At 34.1% G+C, this 16,645-nt stretch overlaps 1 protein-coding gene across 2 annotated transcripts in view; it reads right to left on the bottom strand.

Annotated features, from left to right (window-relative positions):
* Nucleotides 1-16,645, bottom strand: part of CDH10 (cadherin 10) — a 96,099-nt gene that overhangs the window by 26,736 nt on the left and 52,718 nt on the right. For both annotated transcript variants that reach the window (XM_040068748.2, XM_040068741.1), the window contains exon 3: nucleotides 6,124-6,418. In XM_040068748.2, coding sequence (XP_039924682.1) covers nucleotides 6,124-6,418 — 295 coding nt within the window. The remainder of the gene's footprint in view (nucleotides 1-6,123; nucleotides 6,419-16,645) is intronic.

Below are 16,645 nucleotides of genomic sequence, written 5' to 3' on the forward strand. Positions count from 1 at the left end.
GGCGGGTTTTTTAGTTTTGGGGTTTTTTTAAACTTTGTGTTTCATCTCCTTATGGCAGGATTTGTGTGCAGGCTAAAATCAAACTTTGTAAAAAAATCTATAAAAAGATCATAATTTGGGTATAAGGAGTGTCCTAAGTCCGAAGATGCAAAAAGGTTCGGTTGAGAGAACTTTATATGAAAAAAGATTTTAAAATACCTTTGTTAGTAGGAAACCAGAAGGAAGTGTTGTAAGATGAATTCCATGGCAGAGAGGACTAAGAATTGGGAACTGGTGAACAGCACTAATGAGGGAGTATGTAAGAAACCAAGGTAGAAAGTTAAGCAGCTCTAACTGTTGTCTAAAGAGAAAGAAAAACATATAACTAGAGGCAGACATGACAGACCAAAAGGGCACCCTGTACATCACATGTAAACCCAGAAGGAGGTTACATCTTCTGAAGCATATATTGATAACCCTAATTTAGAAGCAGAAAAGTTACAAGATGCAATAAGGATAAGGAATGATTAGAGAATATATAGGCTGTGAAGATATATAAATATATAAAAAGAGGTCTAAATAGAAAGTTCTGAAAACTTTTCTAAAATACACTAATAGGCAAAATCCACAGGAAAATCCATCTAGAGGAAAATAGACTATCTGCAGTTCTGAAAAGAAATCTCCAAATGAGCAGAAAGAGATAGGTAAAAAATATGATGGACAAAGCAGAAGACTGTCGTCAAAACCATAAGAATATTCTAGGTCATAAACTCTGAAAGTAAGGAATGGAAAAAGCGAAAGAGGATGAAATATCCAGTAATCAGTACAAATATTTTAGGAGAATAAGTTGTCTTCTAGGTTATCGACCCAGCTGCAAGATCCTGGAGTTGGCCCATTTATGTCTGCCTTTTCTATGTTTAACGAGCAACAGAAGAAAAATGAACAAACAACAAAGAATTTATGAGCCTTTGTCAAGACACTCTATTTGATAATAGAAATAGTCATATTCTCAGGTGCCCATCTGGTTAGTACCACAGCCAGAGGAAGCAATCAAAACTGCTGTTTGTCGTCGGAAAGATGCTGGTGTATGGCTTCATCAAGATTTGATACCTTATGGATGGATATTTTCTGACTTCCTGTTTACCTTATTGTCCCTTCTAGTATAGAGAACTTCAGGATGGAGCAAACCCTGTACTCCAAGGGTGCACAGATTTCAAGTACTTCAGGTTTTTGGTACTTGAGCATTTCATTGTTTTCTTTGTATGATGTGATACCATACTTGTCTTCTTTTCTGGTATCCAGATAAGTGAACACAAGGTTTATATGAACACCTCACCATTGTGGCTGCAGTACAGATGTGTAGTAATAGACAACACAGTGGCAAAACTGCAGAACAGTTGACTTTTTAAGTTGTTGGGTGTGTGGGGGGTTTTTTTGGTGTTTGTTTGTTTGTTTGTTTTTTGGTTTTTTGTTTTTTTTTTGACAATTCTTAGCAAAGTAGAGATAAGATTAAGCCCATCTGAAATATTGATATTCAGTACCAGGACAAAGAATGCAGTCACCAGGTGATGGACAAGTCACAGCATAACATAAATACAAGGCACATGTACAAGTTATAAGTTACTAGTCATATTAAAGACTGATAAAGATTTAAAGTATAACAAAGAAAAAAAAAAGAACAAATATTTATTATCTATAAAACATCACCTGTGTGGTGAAAAATACATTAAAAAGATGATGACAACCTCCACAGGAATTGGAAACAATGAAAAAAGAGAATTGTTCCAGTGTTGTGTGTTCCCATAAGAGTCATGCCATCTGTTCTCTATTTGCCTCATCTATCTTCACAAGGTCCTCTTTCACTTTTGATAGTGACAGAGGCTTTTTATTTTGCTTTTCACCCCATTTTACTATCACCACTCACCAATCCTACTTTTATATATGAAAGATCTTTCCCTATGCAGTTGGTTTGAATAAACTGATACCTTAAAAAACACTGTTTGGGTATGTTTATATGTCTGTCTAGTGGTCCAGCCTTCACACCTGACTGATAGTAAGCTATTGAACTTGTAAGTACCAATAGTAGCAGGAGTGCAAGTCATTCTTTAAAAAATACATATTTTTAGTTGATAATTCTATCATGGAATCATATCATATACTGGGTTGGAAAGGACCCATAAGGATCATCAAGTTTAACATCCTGCTTCTCATAGGACTGCCTAAAACAAAACTGTTGTTTTAGTATTATTTGTTCTTTTATTTTATGTTACATATTTTTATATTGCGTTTTGTGTTATAATGGTTTGTTCTGTACTCCCCTGTTCTCCTGGAAAGTATTTTATTCCAAGGCCCTACCCCTCTTCCCTGTCACTTCTCCTAGTCCCCTCCTACAGGGGGGGGACTGTCATTCATTTGGCTGTTCCTCCCAGCTTCTGGAGAGTTCGGGCAAGGACATTGAATGATAGGGCAAGAGCCAAGGAGGTTCCTCCCTTCACTTTCCCATTGGTTTCTTTAAATGTCCCTCCAACCCTGCTCCACTCCCACCTTATCTCTCACTGGGTGTTGGTTTGTCCCCTCCCTTAGCCCCTCCCCCGTATGCAAGCCTGGAACACGAGGACCATGCAGGACTTGGTCAGAGCAGCTGAACTGAGGCAGGCATCCGACTAAGACAGAATAAAGACCTTGGACTTTGTCCTCTGACCAAGTCTGGCTCCTTTCTTCCGCCATAGACACGGTCTCTCTTCCGTGATAAGGGGAAAAAGCTCCTTCACCGCTTCCCTGGTTTCCAGGACCCAGGGGAGTTTTCCTGTCTTGTTGCAGTCTCGAGCTAGCCTGGGCGAAATGGAGCCAGTGGCTCCGATAGAGACAAGCGACACAAAACCATATGACTAAGAGAAACATTAAAGACACTGACACCTTCCTGTGGAGCCTGTTCCAGTGTCTGACCAATCTCTCAATGAAGAACCTTTTCCTAATGCCTTATCTGAGCCTCCCTTGACAGTTACATTCCATTTTCTTGTGTCCTACTGCAAATCAGCAGAGAGGGGAGGTCGGTAACTCTGCTGCCTGTTATGCAAGGATGCCTGCAATATCTCTCTTTCTCAGACTCCCATTATATAACAGTGCTATACCATGTTGACTATGCTGGATTAGATAAGGAAAATATGAATATCCTGATAGTACCATAGTTTTTATGGAATCATATAACTCATCTCTACTCAGATAATGGCTATAGTAATTTAGCTTTGTAATTTCTCTTTCTGGTGGCTATCACTGAGAAAATATTTATATCATGAATTCCTCTTAATGTTTGCAGACATTTATAGAAAGATTAACTGTTTCTACATTCTCACAGCAGTGAAGACTACAGGGGACATTCAACGGAACAGCTCAATTACATCCAAGACTGCAATTTCTATCTGCATTCCTTACTTCAAGCCTGACAATATCTTAGCCCATGGCCAACAGTACTGGGTAAGTAATGGGCTGCTCACAATACTATAACTAAAAGAAAAATTAAAATAATGCAGAGAGAGAAAAACAGATAGATGTAGGAATTTCTTCCTATTTTCCTTTGAATGGGAACATGGAATTCTCATAAAAAATGGAATTGTTCCTTTGCTCATAAATTTCTCATATAACTTGCTGTATTAAAAATGCTTGAATTGCATGATGTCAGAAAAAATAGAATTAAAAATATTTTGTAATAATGATGTTATATTATTATTGTAGCAGAATGTGAAGAATTTTAAAATAATGACTTCACAATTTCTAATTAATTCTGTTTTTCTCAAAAGTTTTACGCAGCTTATTCTTTTAGAAGATTCTCCTCTTCTTCATTCAGCCTTTAGTTTTCAGATAACTAAGTGGATTTTTTTAAGTTGGAGAATTAAATTAGTGTTATGAAGAAATGAATCAACTTTGATGAATACTTCATAAAATCACATCATGCTCTCATGGACCACAGATGACTATATACCTCTAGGGATCAGCCATATAGTTAAAAGTAATAAAGCTAAAAGAAAATGTCACCTATCACATAGTTAGTCAGTCACTCTAGCAGATGAATGGCTGCATTTATAAAATCCAGGAACGTGATAGATTTGAACTGAGTTATAATTATCTTAATTATAATAATTCTATTGACAAAATAAAGTCCATTTGTTTCAGTACAACTATTTATGCAAGATAACAAGGTTAACACACTAAGTGCACCCAAGTTGGGTTTTTTTCATGCTTTTTGTTTTTCTATAAATTATTGTTTTCTAAACATTTTTCTAATAATCTTATCTATTTTTCGTTGTTTTAATGAAGACATTTTGCAGTTTCAAAATTTTATGATCTATGTACAGCTGTACAGATACACTAGAACCTTGCAATCTGAATGCTTTAGAAGCATTGAAATAATGCCATGATTGTTTGAGAACACTTAAAGAAAAAGATGTTATTTATGGAATTGAGACTGATGAAATGAATAATCAATAGCTTATAACTTAATAATATATAATAACATAATACTTAATGAAAACACAGTAATTTTTTTTTAATATCTTTCCAAACATGTTTTAAAGAATGCATTTTCAAATTTATAGAAAGAACCTGAGAAATAAAGTGGAAACTCTAAAAGATACTTTTCCAACCCTACTGTAATCTTGCCATATGTGTCTCTAGAAAATGCAGAAATTTTCTTTCAGGATGCACTTTCAAGATGCTCTACCTAAAGCTGTATATGTCTATGGAAATTTAGAAAACTGACCAGTACATTAGTAAATTGGTATTACATTTTGTTAGATTTTGGAACAGTAAAGGTGGATGATTCTTCAGTTCTCCTCTCTATGTGGGCTGATTTGATGAGATTTCAGTGCAGGCCTACACATTCATCTGTCATATTTCTTTATCTTTCTTTTTAAAATTTGTTTTCCTTTATAATAAAAACCACTTGCTGAATGCTGGAATTTTAAAAACTGATTCAATCAAAAACTGAAAGCAGATTGAAATATTAAGAAGAAAGGGCTATTTGTATTATGCTTCCATACATTGCTGCACAGATTTGCTGAGGCCATTCTCTTTCAGTAATTACGTTGGGGTTTTTTTGTTTGTTTGGTTGGTTGGTTTTTTTTTCTCTTTTAGCATTTTCCAAGACCCCGGAAAATAAGCACTAAATCATCAATATCTGTATATATAAAGCATCTTAAAAACCTGTCATCTCAACAGGCTAATTTAGATATCTAAAACACCTGTTTGACCTATTCAGGCAGTGGAAGTTATTAAAATGGTAATAATAGCCAAAAAAATTATTGAATTTATTGTTTGTTTTCTGAATTTTTAGAATTTAGTATTATAGTAGCTACAGTTATACAATTAATAGGTTAATATTAATTTTTTAAAAAATTATATATATTTTAAGCTTTTCAAAATTATTCCTAATGAATTGTATGCACTAATATCAATAATAGCTCATATTCCAAAATGTTATTGTTTATAAAATTCACCAGGATCCAGGCCACAACTTTGCAGTTAAGATAGGAACTGAAAATACATTGCGAAAAGAAGAGTAATTTGCTCAAACAGCTGTTTAGTATTCATGAAGGTTTCATTCAAGGATGGAGTTAAGGATGTGAAAGCACAACATGATTTGTCTATACAGTAAAAAAGTGAAAGGATAGAAAAAAAAAGTAAAGAGGGTGTCTACCTTTAGACAGTGCATCAACAGTACATGAGTCAATATGTAATTCTCCTCACCCACAGAGAGAGTGGAGACAGCTCTCCATTCAGTGCTTATCACCACTGGGAACTCCCAGTGAAAATGAAAGAAGGAAAAAAAAATTGAGATTTCAACAGGCTAGTTTAGTCATCTTATTCTAACAGTTCCGAAGGAGAAGGATGATTCACCAGTACCTACTATCTATAATATTTATTTTCCATAGAACTGCAAAGCCAATAATTTGGATATTCCAAGTAGAAATAGATCTCAGATCATAACAATCTGGTTCTGAATGCCATTTCAATATTTGAACAAATATGTCAAAATGAAAAATACTTAACTCATCAGGCAGAATTCTGCACATGACTGACTTTTGAAAAGAAGTGGAAACAATTTTTCAATTAAAAAAAGTCATTTGTGCTTCAGTATAGAGAACTCACCTACTACTGACATTTCAGGAACACTAGCAGTGTAAATTTCTTCTGGAAATGTTGGTTCATTGTCATTAATGTCATGGATCTTGATGACAAATTCAGATTCAGGTTCCACTGGTCTCAGAGTTCTTCTATTGATAGCTTGGGCACGCAGAGTGTAAAAGGCTTTCTCCTCCCTGTCAATTCTCCGAGTTGCATGAATATCTCCTGTCTTCTCATCAATTATAAAAAGAGTACCAGCCCCATCTCCTGATAAAATGTATTTGAGGGATCCATCTCCCTTATCCTGGTCAGAATGAAGCTGAAATGGAAGAAGACAGTATTTTGTTTAGAACCAATGAAAAGAACGGTGTTTTTAAAATATCATTATTGTAAGTTATTCTATATGCAACAAACGTGGTTGATACCATCAAGAAAATAACTTTTATTCACCACTGACTGACAGCCAGTTTCCTAACTTAGCTCCAAGAATCTTTCAACTTGACTGTTCTAGAAGGTTTTGCTTTTGCAGCAACACCTGTTCTCTGCTAAGAAACCTCTGCATCACAATCTTAAAGAAGATTTTTATGTTAATATTGACCTTTTCTTTCCTTGAAGAGATCCTATTAAAAAATCACAACTGCTGTGCTAGCTGTAAATTCACTAAGCAGATAAAGAACATGGCAAAATACAAGACAATTAAGGAAAACAGAACCACTGGTTTAATGAAATAATATTTTTAAAAAAAATTCATTTGATATTATTTATATCTCTCCCAAATTGGGGAACATTTCATTTGAAGTCATTATCACTTGCACTCCATCAACAAATGTAAATAGACTAAAGGAAAACCCCAAATTTATTAAGCATATAAGGTATTGATTTAACACCCATTATTTGTAAGTTGTATAAAGCTTAACTTCACATATATAACTTGTAGTCTTGACTGCCTTTATATAAAAAAATTATTCAATTAAGTTTTGTTGTTCAGCACAATAATGTGGATGATGGCTCATTTCATCTTTTGGATACATTTAGCACAATTTCTCTCAACACCTTGTTGGAAAGGTCTTTCCAATTTCATTGATTACATAATAAACTGAAAGAAGCTGGCACTCAGATTTATTTTCACCATGAAATATAATCTTTTTTGTACACTTATTTTTGAGTTCAGCAGAAAGATCAAATAAAGCAGAAGCTCTTATTACAATAATGAAGTGCAAATATATTTCTTTTTAAATCACACCCAAGAAATATCAGAACATTCCAGTTTAAGAACGAGTGCATTTTTTTCTTTCTAAAAATAGTTATTTGCACATGTAATAAGAACATCAATTAGACGTGCAGTAAAATTTTATTCAGTCATGATTTTTTTGTTTACTTAAGTCTACATTTCAGATCATGAAAAATTTTATACATGTAGCATAGTATAAATATCTCCCTTGTTAAGCAGCCATGAGAATATTTCTCTTTTTCATCTATGATGCCCTTGTATTGACTTCCATAGCATCAGTTTTAAGTATTGAAAAAAAAAAAAAAAAAGAAAAAAAGTAAAAATAAGTAAAATATTATTGTAGTTTTGAATGCATCTTCCCTTGTGTTTTGTGCTGAAACCAAACATACTTGGATTGGAGATAAGCCAAAGTCAAACAGTAAACTTCTGTGTTGTGAAAAATTTTCAAACACTGAATATTTCCCACAGACTTGATATATGTGGAACAGACAGAACTCACCAGGCATCTTGGATCAAAACTTCTATGGTAGAAATTTGAATAGAACATGAATTCATGTTCTGAACTTTGAGTTTCTACGTAAAAGTATTTAGACCTATTGAACTTTGCTTACACTACACACATGTATGTTTACTTTACAAAATAAGTACTTTCTTACTATTTCTTTTCATTCAACAATAAATAAAAACATAGGAAGCTCCACTAAACATAAAGAGTAGGAAGGTACATGTTAAGAAAAAAGACTTTGCAAATAAATATTTTTCTTTCTTTTCCTTCTGTTTCTCTTGATGACATCAAATGGAAGGTTTCAAGCCATCCTCACACCTCTTTTGAGGAATTAATTTTTAAAGTGAGCTTTAATTTCTCATGATCCTCCCTTGATGGCCCACAAGAAGTGTGACCTTTCACGCCTCCAATTGAGCCTTTCACCCTTCTTTTTAAGAGACTCAACAGTATCTTCCAAGCTGTGTTCCATTTAAAATGTCACTTAGTGTAAGTAGTCCATGAGTGTTTTTTTCTCCATATCTTCCTAGAATATAGTTTCAATTCAAAAACATTTTGGTCCTAGGAACTCACTGCTGGTCCATGACCAGTCTGAAATATTTTCATAGCAGAATGATGAAGAGCATGATAAGAGGCTGCTTTTCCTTAGACCTGTGACAGAAATATAAAGTCCTATATGAGAGGGATCTTTAAATGGGCACAATTGCAGTTTTCCCAGATGCTTTCCAAAGCCAGGTCTGGTATTATTAATTCTCACAAAAGCTGACAACAGTGTATCAGTGCTGCAGTGCCTGTTCTTTGGCTCAGAAACCAGTAAGCAGCCTAGCAAAATCCATTCTAATACATTATCCCAGAACAGTATAACTCCATGCAAATAGTTCCCAGCAACAGTGTCTGGCCAAATTTAATGTACAAATGATGCATACAAATGGTTTTGGAGAGTGATATTTAGCAAAACCATGCCAGGAACTTGTAAAGTAATTTAGCCATCCCAATAATCATATTCTGGTGCCTTAAAATATTGCTTGACACTAGAAGTCTGAACAGTGTGGTGAAGAGAACTAAATCAGAAAACTAAAAAAATCCCTGAACTAAAAAAAATGGGGCTTTTGAACAACTGTATTTAGATCCAATTTAGCATGTAAAGATCCTTTAACATAGTTATTTGACAATGATGTATGTATGTATCATTGTTGATGATTTTCCATTGCCTCTCCTGTAGCTATGTGTAAATCTTAGTAAGATGATTTGAAAATGGTCTTCATGCCCACAAAACTAATTAATTAATAGGTAATTAACCTATTACCTCTGCCAAATTAAAACTTTCTACTTGTGTGGGTTTTTTTGTTTATGTGGTTTGGGGATTTTTTGTTTGCTTATTTGTTTCCCCCCACACATATATTAGGCAAAAGTCTGGAAAGGGAACTGAAATAAGACTTTGAGACATTCACAAAAAGACTTCTAGGGAGCTGAGAGTTGCACTCCACAGTAACATGTATAAAAAGAATACCAATCTACATAGTTAGAAGAACACTTTAAGTGTTCTCTTTAAATGCAACACTATATTCTCTAAATAATAATAATAATAATAATAATAATAATAATGCCTTTGGTTTGATAATCCAATTTAAATTATACATATATACATAAGAGTCCAGAGTTATTGTAGAAAAACTTCAAATTCAGAATAACCTTTCAGGTCTTTTTTGAGTGATCAGGAAGCACAAAGCTACAGATAAAATGAGCGAGTCTTCAAGACATAATTCAAGGGGTAAAAATGTGTAGCACATATAAACCATGAAAAAGAATGCCTCCCATTTTGTTTTTTTAGCTCTTAATTCAATCCAGATGTTACTAGAGGAATCAAGGTGACTAAAGACTGCCCAAGTTGCTTCACAGCCCTGCATGGTGAACTATTACCCAACTCTGAAATGCATGAGCAGTTTGTCGATCAGTGCTGCAGAGTTTTTTCATTTTACTCAAGTACTAAAAAAAATCTGTAAAATATTTCTCTGCTACTTTTAGTATAAAGTGTTTCCTATAGTTATTTTAGCTAATGGGCATCTGTGATTCATGTCAGCCAAGCTGAGAAATGGAAAGACATCTGTTTCATTTAGCAATTTCATTGCACAAAATGATCAGCTGTGAAGATGTGGTTTTGTTTTCATATCTGTCACTGATATTTTGCAAACTCCAGTTTCACTGAATTTCTCGCTGTTCTTCCACAGAAATACTTCCCTTTTCAGCTGCACCAGTATACGCATTTTATGCATCTTTTTTCTCACTTTATAGGAAATCAGAATGTCAGTTGATATTATTTTATATAGTCCTGTTTCATAATACAGTAATTGCAATTACCATGAAACACATTTCTGCATATCTTCTATCAAAACTGGTTGAACAAACTTTTTAATCCAGAAGGATTTCATATAGATAAAAAAGGGAAATCTTGTTAAACAAAAGATAACATTTACAGAGGGTCTCAAAATGGAGTGCTATGTGAATACTTAAAAATGAAGCTGAATTATCAATCCAAGGCAGAGAAAATAAGAGGTTTTAAGAGACAGAATTACCTTTTTTTTTTTTTTTTTTTTTTTTCAATTGTGGGGAAAACCCCAGAGTTAATTAACATATAACATCCTTCTTTAGGGTAAATGCAACCATAAATGAAATAAGCTCATGGAAAGAAGTCCCAATCAAATTCAGCTCAATAACTTCTTAGTTCTCTAAAAGACCTTTGTAAAAATACTTTTAGAAGACTTTAGCTGAACAGCATAATAATTCTGGTTCAAAAATTACAACACAGGAAATTCACGTTAATTAACATCCAATGATTCAAATCAAACCTGTCCACTCAGGATTTTGGGATCTCTCCCTACCTTCCCCCATGAAATCCACTCAATTCTGAAATCTCCCAAACTGAGTGTAAAGTAGGTGGACTTGATTTTTTTTCAAATAGCATACAAAGTGTTAATCCTATTTTCACCAAAAAGCGACAAGACACTGCTGTGAAAAACAGCGAGAAGATAGGGCTAGTCAGATCTATTTTATCACACATGCTACTTCAGGAATTTGAAATTACTTATGACAATGCCAGATAAAGACTTTAAGATTTGTCACACCTATTTCTATTTGAATTTCAGATTCAGAAGTCCCTCTGTGATTTTTCAGTGATTGGTATTCAAATAACTAGACATCAGATATGACTGTATTGAGAAACTTCCCTCTGGTTAGAAAACTTACTGTAGGCATTATTACAGTTCACATTATTTTTAATCTTAATTTAATATACTATAATGTATAGGACACTTTACAATATAGTTTAAAGTTTTCAATCTTTGCAAAATGACAGACTATTTTAATATTAACTTACTAAATAGACTCTTACTCTCTTACTTTATATTAGTAATTTTTAATTGTATAACACAGCAATTTTTTTTTTCTACTTTCATCAGCAATGTGTCAATATATCAATTTAATCCTAGTATCATAGTAACAATGAGACCTCAGTACACTCTTGAATCACTCTATCTTTTAGATTTTATACAAATAAATCCTGAATGTCTCCTAATTCTGAGGGCAAATTTCAGGGCAAAACTATTATCTTTTTTCTAACTATATTAGCAATGTGAAACCAAAATACACCACAGAAGCATCTGCCATTTCTTTCCGTGTTCTAGTGCACATTTAATATTAGCAACTTGACTGAATATTTGGTTGAATAATAATGTTTGTGTCTCTAAACATAATCACAACAGAGGGAAGTTTTGACATGAAGTCAGCAAAAAATAATTGATATAGAGTTCCCACAATGGAGATATTTATTTTAAGCATCATGAACTGAACTATTAAATGATGCAGTTGTTAGCTGCACTTACTGTAAAAGCTTTTCAGACCAGCTCATATCCTGTGCGGTATTCTCACAGTTGACACATTTAACAGTCATGGATTTAAGCCATTTTACTCAGCAAAGAGGTTGACTTATTTAAATTTATCCAAAAGGTAGCATTTTAAGAAACTTCTTTCAGTGATTCTGTAATTTGCACTAAGTTTTATTCAGACATATCACACATTGAATTTTCTCCATCAGTTATATTGTCAGTTTGCCAGGACTGTGCTATTGTGTATTATTTAAGAGGGCATGGGCAGAAAGGAAAAAGACAGATTTCCAAAAGAATGCTTTGTGAGACTGGGAAAGATAAGGGATGAGCAAACTAAAGTGGAAGCACATCAAGTAATGTAAGATGAGAAGTAGTCTGAAATTATTTTTTAAGAAATGGAAATTCAAAACTCCAATCTGCAGTGCAGACTGTTTTCAGACAGTATTTGTTTAACTTGATTATCAAAAGGAAAGATAAAAATATTTTCCACCATTTTTTATTGATAAAGATCACAGTAATTCCTTGATGTTCAGAATTTTTGTTTGTTCTTACCAATGTTTTAGAACAGTAGGAGATAAATTATATACTTTTTTAACATTTCTTTCCACATCCCTGAGTGAAATAATATCTATCACACAAACAGAATTATAATTTTCACAGCTGCCCACAATTTTCACTACTGATATAATTTTGAAGATTCTCACTTTCCAGAAACTTTCCATAACCATGCAACAAATATATTTTTTCATCACTAGGTTTATGTCTTTTTCCTGTTACTATAGATTATTCTAAAGGGAAGAGTCACTGTCCGAAGAAGGTAAATGGTCTTGTCGCTGACAAAATATTCTAGGATTTCAGGTGAGAAAGGCAGGATTTTTTTAAAGACACATCATATGAGCAGCAGCTAAAAGTCTTTCATAGATTCACTAAGTCAGTGTTCCAATACCCAATCTCCAAAAACCAAGGTCTTTAGCTGATGTTCAGAGAGTTAGAACAAGAAAATTTCAGCTTCATTAGGTTGTTGTAGCTTCCACTCCAGAAGACAACACAAACATTGAGCTAAGATGAGAGATTAATTGAATTTCAAACACCAAAAGGTTCTTGCATAAGCCAATATGCATTTGGTCTTCCAATTTTCATGTAATAAATACAGTCTGTACATCAGGTAAAGACAGAAAGCAAAGAAGTGCCAGTAGACTTGAAGTGCCCTTACTCTTTCTGGCACTGCCAATAGATGTCTGGGTATAAGTAAGCAGAAGGGAATTCTTGTGATAAAGAGAAAAAAAGGTCCTGACCCATGGCAGTTGTTCAGGTCCCCATTCATTAAAATGCTGAACTGAACAAAAAAGCATTGTTTGGCTCTCCTCCTCCTGAAATTGATACAGCACAAGCCTACATCTGAACTTCTGCAAGCAGTTTCTGTACACTATGCTGTGGTCTCAGAATGAAAACATAACTGATAAGATTTTCCTCAGACTTGGATGGAGGCTTTTTGAATATCTATGGATTTTATGTGTTATGTTTTTTGGCTGTTTTTTGACTGAAATAAAAATCTATACTAAACATTTTATAAAGGATTAAGTAGTTTCCAGAACAATCTCCTGATTGCACCAAGGAACAGCCTAGGAAAGTAAATATGCTAAACCAGCACATGCTTTTCTTCCACTGAATTCACAATAGCTTCATGTTTTTGAAAACTTAGGGGTTTGTCTGTTTAGTTTGAAGGTTTTTTTAAGGAGAAGTCACCACTTATTCCTATGCTCTCTGCATTAATAAAAATAAAAAATTAAATAATTAAAAAAAAAAAGCAAACCAAAACAAAACAAAAAAACAAAAAACAAAACAAAACAAAACAAAACAAAACAAAACAAAACAAAACAAACCACCAAAACCCCACAACTGTAGGTGTGGGATTAATTTGTAAACAAAAATTATTTTATTAAATATATGCTCATATATGTTTACTAAAGTATCCTAATTATTAATAAAATTACCATTAAAACAGTTTTTATATACCCTAATGTACAGTTTGCATTCTACATATAAAGCACTGAATAATTTAAAACAAAAGCAGAAAACATTTAAAATACCTATGCTTGGTTTATCTTGCCTGCTCCTGGAGGCCATTAAAAAGCATGTTACAAAAGATTGTCTTTGTTTCCATCTGAAATCATTGTAACATGTCAATTGGTAAGGGCTTTGAAGGTTTTCAGATCACCTTCGTGATATGTGTATTTTCTCCTCCTGGATACTCCATATTTATCACAGAAAAATATATGACGATATCTGTCACCCCAGGAAGTGGAAAAGTGGAGGTTGTATATCAGCTTAAGTGGTTGTATAAAAGCTTAAGTGGAGGTTGTATATCAGAATTAAGGCATAAAATCATTTAAATAATCTCCAAAACAGTGATCCACAATAATAAAGTAATATTGTAAAATTCAATCCCAAGGAAAGGAAGAGAGAAAAAGAGAGAGCTGACATTTTTTTCATATGTTTCAGGAGACTTCTGATGACTCTGAATTGATACTATATCTAATCATAGCAATTTAAACAATGAGGGATAAAGATGTCCTGTATCAATCCTGACCTCATTAATATCATAGTGAAATCAGTGGGACTATATATCCAGAAAAGATAATTTATAATCCTAAACAGGAAGGTAAGACATTAAATGAGGGTTAGTGATAGAAGAGAGGTGGAATATGTATAAACTCTTAAATGCAACTCATATTTTTCCATCAAGTTTGTATCTTCTTTCAGTAAATTATGAAATCTGTTATTCAAGTGAATATTATTCTCAAGAAAAATCCTATCTATATACCAGTTACTAAATAATGAAGTTATAATTGAAATCATTACACAAAATTACACTGCAGAATGATTGTGCCAGTGCTGTCACCCTCACAGGACAAAAATGCTTCCTGACATTCACAGGAATCTCTTGCTTTTGTTTTGTGCTCACTGCCTCTGATCCTGTCACTGGGCAACTCAGAAAAGAGCCTGGCTCTGTCCTCTTCGTACTCTCCCCTCAGGTGTTTGTGTACATTGTTAAGATCTCCCTGAGCCTTGTCTCTTCTGGTGCAAAGAGCTGCAGCTCTCTCAGCCTTTCCTCATATGTGAGGTGCTCCAGTGCCTTAATCATTCTTTGCTGTACTCTCTCCAGAGTGTCCAGCTCTCATATTGGGACACCTAGAACTGGACACGGCACTCCAGGCATGGCCTTACCAGTGTTGGGCAGAGAGGAAGGATTTTCACTCTTGGCTTCCTGTGAATGCGAGGACACTTCTATCTGTTTCTGGATGAGAGCCTCATCTGTTTATTCTTCTTGGTCAAGTGGGCTACAGCAAACACCCATTATAATGCCACCTTTGTCTGTCTTCCCTTTTAATCCTAATCCATAAACTCCCCATTGGCTCCTCTCCCATCCCCAAGCAGAGCTTCATGTACTCTAGCTGCTCTCTCACATAAAAGGGCAACTCCATCTCTTTTGTCTCCCCTTCCCATCCCTCCTATAGAGTCCATATCCCTCCATTGCAACACTTCAGCCAAGGAAGTCATTCCACCAAATATATATAATCCCAACAGAATCAGAGTACTGCAGCTGTATGCAGGCCTTTAACTCATTGTGTTTATTACCCACACCTCATGCTTCACTGTACAAGCACTTAAGAGTGGAATCCCAGCATGCTAAATTCCTGGAAACAGTTTTGGGATTTATCCACCATGGTGCCTTGTAGACACCTTGTAGGCACCTCAATTATGAAGGGAATTACAATCACATAATGACATTTAATTAAATTTAATCATATTTTCATTAACACTGTGTACATAGCTTTAATTACAATTTAAATTTTTCTTATCAAAGCAGCATATTTTATTCCACTCTCAGAGTGCAAAATGCCAAAATAACTAGAATTGGATATAAATCTTTGCACAAATCATACAGAGAATTGCATGTTATGGTGTATATATTAAAGACAGCATCATCAGCCTCAGTGAACTCTATTCGTCGAATACTTTTACTGGGGACAAAAAAGCCCATCCTGATCTTAAGTGATACAAATTAAGAATGGTATTCCATAGTAATTATTTTCCCTTGCAATGTTAATTACTGGTTTCAAAAAATGTGTTCTTTGGGCTACATCCATGATGAAAAATTATTTCTAACTTATGTGAACTGTGGTAATCAGCTGATAGGCCGAGCCAGTATTTCCATAAAGCTTCTGTGATATTTGCTGACATTTGTAAGACATCAAAAGCGCCCTTTACTTAATCTCTCTTTTCCTAATTACCAATAAAGTTTACTATATTCATTAGGCTGCTGGTGTTTAATTTTCTTTGTGAGGGGTTTTGGTTTGTCTATAGAACAAAAGAAATCCTTTACATTCTCTTTTTTTTTTTTCCCCAGAATCAGTTCATTTCCATGAAGCTTTAGCTCCTGCCTTGTGTATTATTTGCTCTTACTTTCTTCTTTCAATAGTAAAAAAGAATTATAAACTATCCCTAGAAAACTTCCTAATTCACTTTTATGGTACACAGACTTTTACATAGCATTTGAAATAGCATTCCTTTTTCTTTTAATGACTTTGTTTTCTATAACATGTCATTATCCTGTCCTAGGAAATACATCCGTATTAGTGAAATCTCTTCCATTATTCTTAAATAATAAGATTGATTAATCCTGTGCAGCTTGTTCCAGTGTCACAGCCATCTAGCTATTCCATTTATTTTACTTGGCTTTTAGTAGACAACATGCCACTCCTGACACATAGAGAATGGTCTGTCACATAGCCTGACCTAACTAAACAGATAATTAAGCAGTTTCCTTATATTCCAACTGTATTATTTATATAGCAGTCTCATTATCCTTTTTGAATGACCTAAGACATCATGCTGATTGCTAGAGGCATTTCTAAGTCCTCTATGGCA

This window comes from Hirundo rustica, chromosome 1, assembly GCF_015227805.2.
Source record: "Hirundo rustica isolate bHirRus1 chromosome 1, bHirRus1.pri.v3, whole genome shotgun sequence".
Lineage (NCBI taxonomy): Eukaryota > Metazoa > Chordata > Aves > Passeriformes > Hirundinidae > Hirundo > Hirundo rustica.